General features: G+C 34.7%; 1 protein-coding gene across 1 annotated transcript; it reads left to right on the top strand.

Moving 5' to 3' along the window:
* The first annotated feature begins 1,727 nt into the window (after nucleotides 1-1,727).
* Nucleotides 1,728-4,178, top strand: LOC101889384 (glycoprotein-N-acetylgalactosamine 3-beta-galactosyltransferase 1-like). The gene is made up of 4 exons (XM_005191193.4): nucleotides 1,728-2,278; nucleotides 2,350-2,921; nucleotides 2,978-3,262; nucleotides 3,889-4,178. The coding sequence occupies exons 1-4, from the start codon at nucleotides 2,236-2,238 to the stop codon at nucleotides 4,081-4,083; spliced, it is 1,095 nt and encodes a 364-aa protein (XP_005191250.1). The 5' UTR covers nucleotides 1,728-2,235; the 3' UTR covers nucleotides 4,084-4,178.
* The last annotated feature ends 7,915 nt before the right edge of the window (nucleotides 4,179-12,093 follow it).

Here is a 12,093-nt window from a genome sequence, read left to right as displayed (position 1 = left end):
CTGTTACAAACAAATGCACAAAGACATAATACCCTGACCACCTTGTGGTGTAGGGTATAATGACCATCTTGTGGTGTAGGGTATAAACAAGAATTTAAAAAGCAGTAAGTTCGACCGGGACTAACTTTGAATACCTTCCACCATTTTGAACGAATCTGGTCATTTTCAAATAATAAAATCCGTTAAAATCTTAATAATACCGAATACTGCCGTTTTATTGAGGTCTATACGACGTGGACCTATGGCTTATAAGCCATTACCATATTCAAATTCGAAACTTGAAATAAACGGTGATTAATGTAGCTAAAATCATCAAAATACCCTTTATAGGCCGGTACGGTTATATCAGAGCTATACGAAGACCTGGACCTGCATAGAGCAGCTTCCATAACGAACTTCAAATACGACATCTCAAACAATTTCGGTGAGTATTGTACCTAAAATTGTCAAAATACCGAATATAGCGGTTATATTGGGCTCTATACGAAGGCGTGGACCTGTATAAGCAATTTTTTGTCATAGGCTATAGTTGGTGCTTATTTCGCTTTCTGTGAGCTTGAACCCTATGTGGGGGGAGGTACCAGAAGGAATGGTCCGATCTCTACCATCTTTATAACAGATCTTGTGTTGATAAAAATATTCAGATATACCAAGTGTGAATAGAAACGGATGTTAATTTCGCGTTTTATGAGCTTCGTGGATATTCAAAATTTTGCCCCTTTGTGAGGGAGGTATCAGAAGGGTGGGCCGATATTGTTCTTTTTCGCACCTGACCTAGAACTGATGCAAATAATAGGATTTGCAAAGTTGGAACAAATCGGTTCGTAATTTCTCTTTCTGTGCAATATAATATTTTCTTTGAAATTTTCGACATTTTGTGGGGGAGGAACCAGAAGGAGTGAACCGATATTACCCATTTCCGAACTCGATCGAAGTTTGACAAAAATATTACGATGTACCAATTTTGGACCAAATCTGATACTCCCTTCGAGAGTTATCGTGCACACCAGCCAGACAGACAGACGGACGGATATCGCTAGATCGACTCCAAATGTCCTGAAACGGATTTGGTCCAAAGAGACCTAGGCTCTAATGTTGATTAAAAATGCTGAAAAAAATGTCATCTTTACCTTAAATGGGGCCTATTCATACAGCATGGACATATCTAGACAATGCTCTTCTAGGGGATAACGTACTCACAAGGAACTTCTTGGGAGAAATTTCAGTCAATTCCGTTGAAAAATGTGGCTAAAATCATCAAAATACCGAATATAAGTGGGTACCGTTATATGGGGGCTATACGACAAAAGACAGATTTGTGCAACATTTTAGCTTCCTATCCTAATTCTTTTTGATTGAAGCGTGATTACAACAGACGGACAGGCCTAAATCGTCTTAGAATTTTACGTTGATCAAGAATTTATATCTAAAATTGTAATTTCGGAATGACGAACTCTATGAAAACTGTTGAAAACATTTCGTTATAGAAGAGTCGATATAAAGTTTCAAGAGCAAAAGTAAATTAAAAGTATATTTAAGATTTTTGGTCAAAATAAATGATTGGATTTCGATCCATGGGAAAATATTTCTTATTCTTTATTCTACAATACAATTTTCGCATTTCAATTGCGGTGATACCATCTCTGAAACCAATACAAAGTGACAGTATTGGAAAACGTATTTGAGTGTCGAAATGATTGGTACAATTCCAATAATTTCTCATAAATCATTGTAGAATTTTCAAAATAAAAATTCTTGTGTTGCAAAATTGAAACGAGTTTTGAAATTGAATATCAAGACGAGAATATCTAAAAAAAACTAGTAAAAAGGCAGTACCCTCCACTATTTGGAACGAATTTGAAAATTTTCAAGAAAATAACATTCGCCAAAAATTCTGTTAAAATCTTTAAAATACCGAATATAGCCGTTATATTGAGGGCTCCATAGGCAACTTTTGTCATAAGCAATTACAATATTCAAATACGAAATTTGAAGAAAATCGGTGAATAATCTCGCTAAAATCATCAAAATACTGAATATCGGGAGGTCCCGCTATATGAGGCTTTACTAAACATAAAATCAAATTTTCCAAAAATCCACATTCCAATTTTTTTCCTACCTTTATTTCAAATAAATACCGAAAAATAGAAATGTTATTAGAATGAAAGCGTGATAAATCAAAACCCCCAGATATTATTAATTCAAAATTATTATCTCAAAAACAATCTCACACAAATGACTGCCGGCGGTTTACTGCGTAGATCTATATTTTACTATGGTAAGTCCTTGAGATTTTCTAAATTACCTAAATTATAGAAACTTATTGGGTACTGTTTTTTCCTACTATAGATACACGATCAAATCGTCGCTCCATTGCCTATCTTATTGTGGGTCTGGTGATGGGATTTTTTTTGAATGGCCTCATTACATTTAACACTTCGAAAAAACCCGCATGGATTCACCACACCAATCATAATCGAATAGTTTTAGCTGATACAGGAAAAGATGTTGATAGACATCAACGCTCGCATGACAACAATTCAGTGGCACAAAAATTATACAACGAAGTTCGTGTCCTCTGTTGGATAATGACCAATCCGAATAATCATCACACCAAAGCCAGGCATGTCCAGCAAACATGGGGCAAGCGATGCAATAAACTATTATTTATGTCGTCGACAGAGGATGCGGAATTGGTTACAATTGCCCTGCCCGTCGCCGAGGGTCGCAACAATTTGTGGGCCAAAACAAAGGCAGCCTTTCGTTACATCTATGAAAATCACATGGATGATGCAGATTGGTTCTTTAAGGCGGACGATGACACCTATGCAATAGTGGAGAATTTACGATTTCTACTCTATCCATACTCACCGGAGACACCCATTTATTTTGGTTTTAAATTTAAACCGTTTGTAAAACAGGTAACATTTTGATGTTATAAAAAAACATTTTAATTAATTCAATTTTCCTATTACAGGGCTACATGTCAGGCGGTGCCGGTTATGTTTTGAGCAAAGAAGCTGTGCGACGTTTCGTAGAAAAAGCTATGCCAAATTCAAAAATTTGCAGTCCCAAAAATAGTGGAGCCGAAGATGTTGAAATCGGCAAGTGTTTGGAAAATGTTAATGTCATTGCAGGCGATTCTAGAGACTCACATGCTCGAGGTCGATTCTTCTCATTTATCCCCGAATATCATTTAATACCAAATCATGCGAACAAAAATTATTGGTATTGGAAGTACATATACTACAAAACTGATGAGGTAAATAATATAATGAAAAAGTAGATTCAGATGGAATAGCTAAATTTTTTAAATCAAATATCAAGATGCGGTAAATATTGCTGAGTTGTGCTCGTCTATTTCGTCTAATATTTGATATTTGAATTGTCAGAAATTACAACCCTTTTTCAAAAATACTGTTTTTTATACCCTCCACCATAATATGGAGGGTATATTAAGTTTGTCATTCCGTTTGTAACACCTCGAAATACACATTTTAGTCCCCACAAAGTATATATATTCTTGATCAGCATAAAATTCTATGTCGATTTAGTGATGTCCGTCCGTCTGTCCGTCTGTGGAAATTACTCTATATATTGAATAAACAATTAAACAGCATAGTTTAGAATAACAGAACACAACTTTTGAATTCTTGAAAAATTGTAACTCTAGCATGTTTCAAAATATTTCGTATTTACCGGCAATGTAATGGCCATTTAGCGCTTTACTTCACTTTAATGGATTTGAATAAACCGATTATGTGTTCGCAGCGGATGGCATATAGAGTTCGGCCAGATCGACATCAACACCATTTTTTCTTGTTGTTATGGATTCACTATTTTTATATTTTTTATTAATTCCCCTTCCTTTTCTCTGTTTTCTTATAGGGTCTTAATTGCTGTTCGGATCATGCAATTTCCTTTCATTATATTACACCAACTCGAATGCATCTCCTTGACTATTTTATTTATCATTTGCGACCGTATGGCATCGTCCATCCTCTCGATATATTGCCGAAAAAATTAAAAGTTGGCGAAACTGACCCGCCCCCTGTAGCAGCATTGGACAGTGATGTCGTATAGGCAATATGAGCAGTAATGTAATTTATAGATTAGCCTAAAATTAATTTATACATTTTTAGTTTGTATTTTGAAAAATAAATAGCACACATTTTTTGTAATTTTTATTGTTTACCTTTGAGAATCAAAGGACTGAAAAAATGGAGTTAATAAAAAAAAAAAAAAAAAAACAAGTAAGCAAAGGCTACAGTCGAGCGGGGACGACCGTTGAATACCCTACAACACTATAATAAATGATACAGTTTATATAGGCGAGATACTCGAAAGAATTCCACAAGATATTGTGACAAATAATAAAAGAAAACCATCAGGTTTCGTTCTCTAATTTTCGAATAATAGCAACTTAAACTAATTTGCTCATTTCCAATTTATTGGTAGATGTTGCACGTAAATGGTCTTCCTAGATCTGGAACCAATATTTCCCAAAGACCTATAATCTATCAGAAGTGGCAAAAGATTAACATTTATTATTGGTTTTTGACTAAAACGCACCTATATGAGATACAGACATTTGAATATATTCTTCAACGAAATCAGCCTTAACGAAATAGTCAGAAGTGCGTCTTTCCTGTATTTGCGAATTCTCCAAAAAGTCACTGGAATGGATATTTTCGTATTTTGTCTACAAAAGTTGGCAAACTATTTCACACATTGAATATTTTTGGATGGCCATCCAAAACTATTTAGCTTTTGCAATGGCCGGTAACCTCCATTCAAATGCGCGTGAGGATCGGGCGATAATTACGACTTGCTGACAATTTTGCAGTTTTTTTTTGTCCATTTCAACCCCTAAATTTATGGCTATTATCTCCAAAAAGAGTAGGCTTCTATTCTGACCCTCATCTTATCCCCATTCAAAATTTCATAAGGATCGGGCCATAAATGCGATCTGTATATGATATCCTGATATCCTAACTACTTAGTTTTGTTAGCTGTAGAAATATTACCAAATATTTAATTCAAAATGAAAATATGGCAAAAATATGACAAAATTGAAAAAATATGAGAAAATATTACAAAATCAATATTTTCATCTTTAGAGAGATATTTTTATGCGATTTTTTAGACGTTGTTTCTTTCCTGCCAAGAGGCCATTCTGAATTAATGAGAACTGTCGAAATCAGTTCAGCCGTTCTCGACATATAAGAGATCTTTCAAGCATATCTTCTTTGATAGACATATATATCGCACATATTTTGCTATATATCCGATTTGTTGGATCTTAACATCAATGTAAAGATCAGAAGTAACCTTGTCATGGCTTTGTGATTTCACCGGGATTTAAAATATTCGCGGTTTAATAAAAAATTTTGAATTTTTTCAACAAAAGAGATATGGTCTATTTTACCCGCTAAATATTATCTGATGACCACCCAATTTGGTAGGTTTCTTCCCCGCCCTAAACTCTAGCTACATGCGAAATTCCGCGTCGATTGGTCTATAATTGCGACCTGTATAGCTACTGCAAAATCCGAAATTTTTCAGTATTTGGTCCATTTCAACACCTAAACATTTGGTGATCATCTCCAAAATAGGCTTCTATTCTGACCATAACCCCACCTCCATTCTAAATTTCGTGAAGATCGGGCCATAATTGCGACCTGTAGAGTGATTACAAATTAACATGGACAGACGGACAGACGGACGGGCGGACATACATAGCTAGATCGACTCAGCTCGGCGAGATAGGAAGATCCATATATACTTTCCTATGTGGGAAACCAATATTTCGTGGTGTTACATAATTTTTGGCCCAATCAAACTTATAATACCCCCAACACATAGTGTTGTAGGGTATAAAAATAGATAAAAAAAATCGTTGAAAAATAATTTTAAAATTACCGAAGAGGTGGACCTGCATAGGCAATTGTTGTCAAAGGCCATTACAACATTCAACTTGAAAACATTTTGGTGAACAATGTCACAAAAAAATCAAAACACGAAGGCGTGGATCTGCTAGGACAATTTTTTGTCACCGGCTATGGTACATATTACGAAGAGCAAATTCGAAATTTGACACAATTCCAGTGAATGAGATATCGTTATATGTTGGCTAAAGGAGGACCTGGACCAGCATAGTGAATTTTCTGTTATAGCTAGAAATATCCATTCGGAATTTCAAACACGAAATTTGAAACAATTCCACTGAACAACTTCGCTAAAATCATCAAAATACCGAACATTGGGAGGTACCGTTTTATGGGGGGGCTATTCGAAGACGTGCACCCGCATACGCAATTTTCTGTCACAGGCTATAGTAGGCATTAGGAAGTGCAAACACAAGATTTGAAACAATTCCGGTGAATAATATCGCTAAAATCATCAAAATACCAAATATAGAGATGTACCATTATAAGGGTGCTTTAGGAAGACGTGGACCCGCATAGTCAATTTTCTGTCACAGATGAACTTCAAATACAAAATTTTTAACAATTTCGATGAATAATGCCGCTAAGGTCATCAAAACACCGAATATGGGGGCTATGCCAAAACGTGGACCTATGTAGCCCATTTTCAATACCAAAAGTCCCTCAGAACAAAAACAAATAAAATTTTATAACCTACTTCATTTCGTTCGGAAGCTAGAGTGATTTCCACATATGGACGGACGGATCACAGAGCTAAAGTACCAAAAAGTTTCTTTATGGAAATAAAAATATCAGTAATATTTAGATAGGGGCGTGAAATATGTACTTATAATATGCTTACTTTTAATAGCGGGGTCTTGTTAAATATTAAATGTGGTGAGTTTTTAATAATAACAGTGCCTAAAAGTATGCTCTAAATTTGATTGAACAACAATCATTGACTGATTGTTAGGGCAGGAACTTAGTCCAGTCAAGATAGACATAAAAGAGGCCTTAAATTGTTAACATTTGTACAAAGCTGAAATTTTCTGTGAACTGACCAAACTGTCCGAGTTCGGTCCAACTTCGAACCGAAAGTCGCAAGAAACTTCCAAATTCCATCAGATTTCTGCGCGAAAGTTATATGGAGTGGTTGAAGTGCTGTCGGATCGAAGTTTTAGCCGACTTTCGAACCTATGTTCGGCCGAATATGCATGGAAAATTAGGAAGGGAAGTAAGAACTCTCCCCGCTTTCAGACGGAACTCGGATATAATCTCGTGGAGTTTCGGAAGAAAGATTATATGAAGTTCTGTTGACAAAAGCAAGTAGCAATAACTGTTGACAGTAAATATTTTTGCCACCATCAACCCTCAACTTTATTTGAACACTAATTGTCGAACGCATTTTTCCCCAACAGCCCGAGAACAATTACGCATTTTTTTATCCACAATATGTAAAAATAAAAAATATTAAAAAAAGATGTACTCACTCCATTTATTTTCTTTTTACTAGTTTAAAAAAAGCAGAAGAAAAAAATTCTACAAAAAGAGATAAAATTGTCAAAATTCGAACAAAATATCAGAATTCGGTCATACGTTGCACAGTGGGGTGAGATCCCCAATAACGGATATTAATTAATTCTATCGCTCTGAAATTTTATTCAGACATTTTTACTACCCCTAGTATGTTTGGTATTAAAAATGGGACATATCGTTTGGGTAAGGCCCCCATCTAACATTACTTCCCGCTTTCCGGTAGTTTGAAGGTTTCAGCCACAATTTCAAACCAAATCATGATTAACTTGATATTTTGAGTTCTGGGCTGACAAAATCTCTCCCTCCCTAAGTCCATCATATACCTATACATACAGGGTCAGATGAAAAAACTGAAATGAACTTCAGACTGCTGTTATTATAACCCACTCATCCGACAGCTGTTAAAATTATTCAATTGACAGCTCATTATATGGTTTACAATCATACAAAAGCATTTTGGTGAGAATTTCCCAGAAAAAAAGTTATTCGTCATGGAATTCAGGCGTGATAGTGTGATTTATTTTTATTTGGCTTGAAAACCACAAGTGCTTCAACGATCAGTCCAGCATTTAAATGTGAATAAATCTTTTGTGTCTCGTACCATCGCTCGTTACCGTGATACTGGTAGCGTAGCCCGACATCAAGGAAGTGGACGGAAGAAATCAGCAACACCAGTAGAAATGGTTCGAAAAATAAAGAAGCGACTTGATCGAAAGCCGCGTCGCAGTGGCCGAAAAATGGCTCGTGAGCTGAACATATCTCAATATTCCATTCGGAAAATATTGAAAAATGAGCTCGGGGTAAAGCCATTGAAATTCCAAAAAGTGCAAGAACTTACACCGCAACGGAAAGAAAATAGACTTAAAAGAGCTAAAGAGTTGTTTCGCTTGGCCGAAAGTGGTGAACTGCCGAATCTAGTTTTCTCCGATGAGAAAACATTTGTTGTCCAGCAGTTTGTAAACAAACAAAATGGTCGTGTATACTTGTCAAAGAGGTCAGCTAAAAATGTGCAACTTCGGTTGGCCAACAAAACTCAAGTGCCGCCATAACAGCCGATGGCCGCTCTCCGCTCGTATTAATCGACCGTGGCATCAGAATAAATGCCTAATATTAGCGAAAATATTCTGGAGAGTGTATTAAAGCCTTGGGCATGCAAACATTTTGGCCGCAGACCTTGGACATTCCAACAGGATTCAGCACTATCGCACTCAGCACGCGCAACCCAAGAATGGTTAAAAATAAAGGTTGCTCGCTTCATTTCCAGCGCACAAATACCACCAAAATCTCTGGATACCAATCCGTTGGACTATTTTGTCTGGAGTATCTTGGAAAGCAAGGTTGTCACTAAAAATACCAAAGTGGCGATCACCTCAATCAAGCGTTTAGCCGGTAATTTTAGCCCAAATACCGCAGTGCAACATTCGGGCAGCGTGTGACGGTTTCATTTGCCGTTTGAAGGCCATAATTCGTGCCAAAGGTGACCAAATCGAACAAATCTAAACTTATTGTAAAATGTAATGCTTTTTCCGACATTTTTGCTTTCATTCAATAAAATTAAAAAAAAACATGTAAAAATTATGGCATTTGATTTTGTTGCAGTTCTTTATCTCACCCTGTATGTCTATGTGCATTTGTTTGTAACAGAAAAAGGGCTAAACAATAATTAGTTGGGTTATTTCTCTGGGTACCCATAACAGAACGCAAATTTTTCGTTAAGGGGAATACCATTGTGGAATTGCGTTCATTTATGTATACAGTGCAATGGCTATTAAAGCTGTGAATCATCTATTTTTTAAGATCGAATAAATGCTTCACATCCAGGTAAACTTCATCCATACCATGCCTAGAAAGGATATGGTATAATAAAATGGTACATTAAAATGGTACAGTAACTTGGTATGGTACGTTTTTCCCGCTTTTTAATCCATTTTTAAGAAGAGAAATAGGAACAGCTTGTTTCATATAATTTTGAAACATTTGGACAGGAATCTGTATTTCAGCAGTTAAACTAACCTGCTTTACCTCCTAATTGTACCATGTAGATAGGGTATCTGGTACTAAGGTTTGGATACAGTTACGGTGCTTGACCTTAAAAGCATATCCCTTCAAATATAGGTTTCACTTGCCATCAGCCATTTTTAGCTACTGTGTAAATGAAATGAGCTCGATATATAACCTAAACTTTGCAATCATCAGTGCCAAACTTTCCTTTGACCAAAAATCAACTTTTGCAACAAAATAAGCTATTGGAACAATACGGTTCTGTGTCTACTTTGCATTACAACTACTTACATAAAAATAAATTTTCAGTAATGAGGTGTGCTTTGAAATTGTTTTTAAAACATCTTTTTTGGGCTACCAAAACTAAAAAAATAAAGTTTGAACAATTAAAAAATTAAAAAGTTATAGAATTGATTTTAAAAAGAAGCTGATTTGTTAAAAACGTTAGCTGAATATAAAAATTGGAGATTTGGATCATGTTAGCAAGTTTCAATTACCACAAATAAAAATTTAGCCATCTTTCGAAATTTTTATTATCATAACCAGCAAATACCATAATTGGATCAATCAATAGCCATTTGTTGTTGGACAATTATCAACGCAACTAAGATGGGATTGAACTCATAAGGAGTAAACGATAAGAAATCGTATTTTACTAAAATCCACTAATTACGCAGCCCACATTGTTTTGTACGCTCACTAGGGGATTTCTACCCACATTCGGTAAGTTAATTTTAATATTTCATAATTTCAGATACAGCTGATCCACAAGCGCTTCTTGATGCATAAACACAATTATGCTTATAAATATTCTTTAGAAATATTTTATGCCCTTCAGATTCATAGTATGTTTTCGTTTGTAGCTCATCGAAATAATCATTTAATACACAACAAAGATCAAGGTTAACATTCTAAGTTGATTGAGCCATTTCCGTCCGTCCGTCTATTGTAATCACGCTAGACTCACTTAACTTAAAAGTGAAAATTATGTGTTCGTGTCATATCCAATCCGGGTAAAAATCTACCTTTATATTACATTTTTTGGCGAAAGTGTCAAAGTAAGGATTATTCTAGATCAAATTTCATTGTAAGTCTCTGAACAGATTAATTAATTATTTCTGCAAAATTTTAAAATTTTCCTCAATTTGCAGCAAATTTTCCTTTAATTCCACTGTACAATAGCCAGTCTGGGTTGAGGAAAATGCCAAGTGGACTTGATAGCATTTGTTTTTTTGGTCCAACCCCCAAAGGAGTATTGGGTTCTTTGGCCAAAAATTGTTAGGGGCCTTATATAGTTTTGACAATATACAAAGGGGCCCCCACAGTTTAAGATATACTTCGTAATATTTAGGATAAGCTTTGAAATTTGATACAGATTTTTGGATGCATACAATTATTGGTACAGAAAATAAGTCATATCGGTCAACTTTTTGAAATAGTCGGCTTTGATTTTTTGAAATATAGCATTTTCAGATTAAATGAAACCTTTTGCAATTCAAATGAAGCTTTTTGCAGTGGAATTGAAACCCTTTGCAGTGGAAATGAAACCTTTTGCAGTGGAAATGAAACCTTTTGCAGCGGAAATGAAACCTTTTGCAACCGAAATGAAACCATTTGCAACCGAAATGAAACTTTTTGCAAATCAAATGAAACTTTTAGATTTTTAGAAGGAAAAATAACAAAACATTTTTATTTTTAGTAGTTTTTAAATCAAATCAATTAATTATAACTAATATATTGACAAAGAGGATTTTTTATTGATTATAAATATCTACATTTATTTATATTATTTCTTAAAATTTCAATTATCGTAATAACAAATGGTTCTTTATTGATTTGATATAAAATGCTTCCATATTATTGAATTCCAAATGCTTAAGGCTAAAAAGAGAAATTTAAACAAATTTTGGCCTTTATAGGTATGGGCAGGACTGAAATGTGAAATTAAGCTTTACCACAATTTTTTATAGTTATAGTATACTATTAATCTTACCTAATAAAGGATTCCCGCTTCGCAGCTTTATTGATTATGGAGATAGAGCAGTCGTGATTTCCATAGACAGATAAGTGGAAATCATTAAATCAACTATGATCATGATTGTACATACTTTATGGGGTCTACGACGAATATTTAGAGGTGTTACAAACCGAATGACAAATTTAATATATCCTCTTTTCCATGGAGGAGATTATAAAAAGGTACCTAATTCGGGTCCTTTGAAAAAAATACCTTGAAAAACTTTTTTCAATCTTTCTGCATCCACACTTGTGTTTTATGGAAGCTTTAAGAAAAAAATTTATAAAAACATAGTTATTAATAATCAATAAAAATTCCTCTTTAACTATATATTAGTTATAATTAGTTGATTTAATATTAAACATACTAAAAATAAAAATGTTTTGTTATTTTTCCTTCTAAAAATCTAAAAGTTTCATTTGATTTGCAAAAAGTTTCATTTCGGTTGCAAAAGGTTTCATTTCCGCTGCAAACGGTTTCATTCCCGCTGCAAAAGGTTTCATTTCCACTGCAAAAGGTTTTATTTCCACTGCAAACGGTTTCAATTCCACTGCAAAAGGTTTCATTCCCGCTGCAAAAAGTTTCATTTGATTTGCAAAAGGTTTCATTTAA

The sequence above is a fragment of the Musca domestica genome, unplaced genomic scaffold, assembly GCF_030504385.1.
Source record: "Musca domestica strain aabys unplaced genomic scaffold, Musca_domestica.polishedcontigs.V.1.1 7, whole genome shotgun sequence".
NCBI lineage: Eukaryota > Metazoa > Arthropoda > Insecta > Diptera > Muscidae > Musca > Musca domestica.
This window is presented reverse-complemented; position numbering and strand designations above follow the sequence as displayed.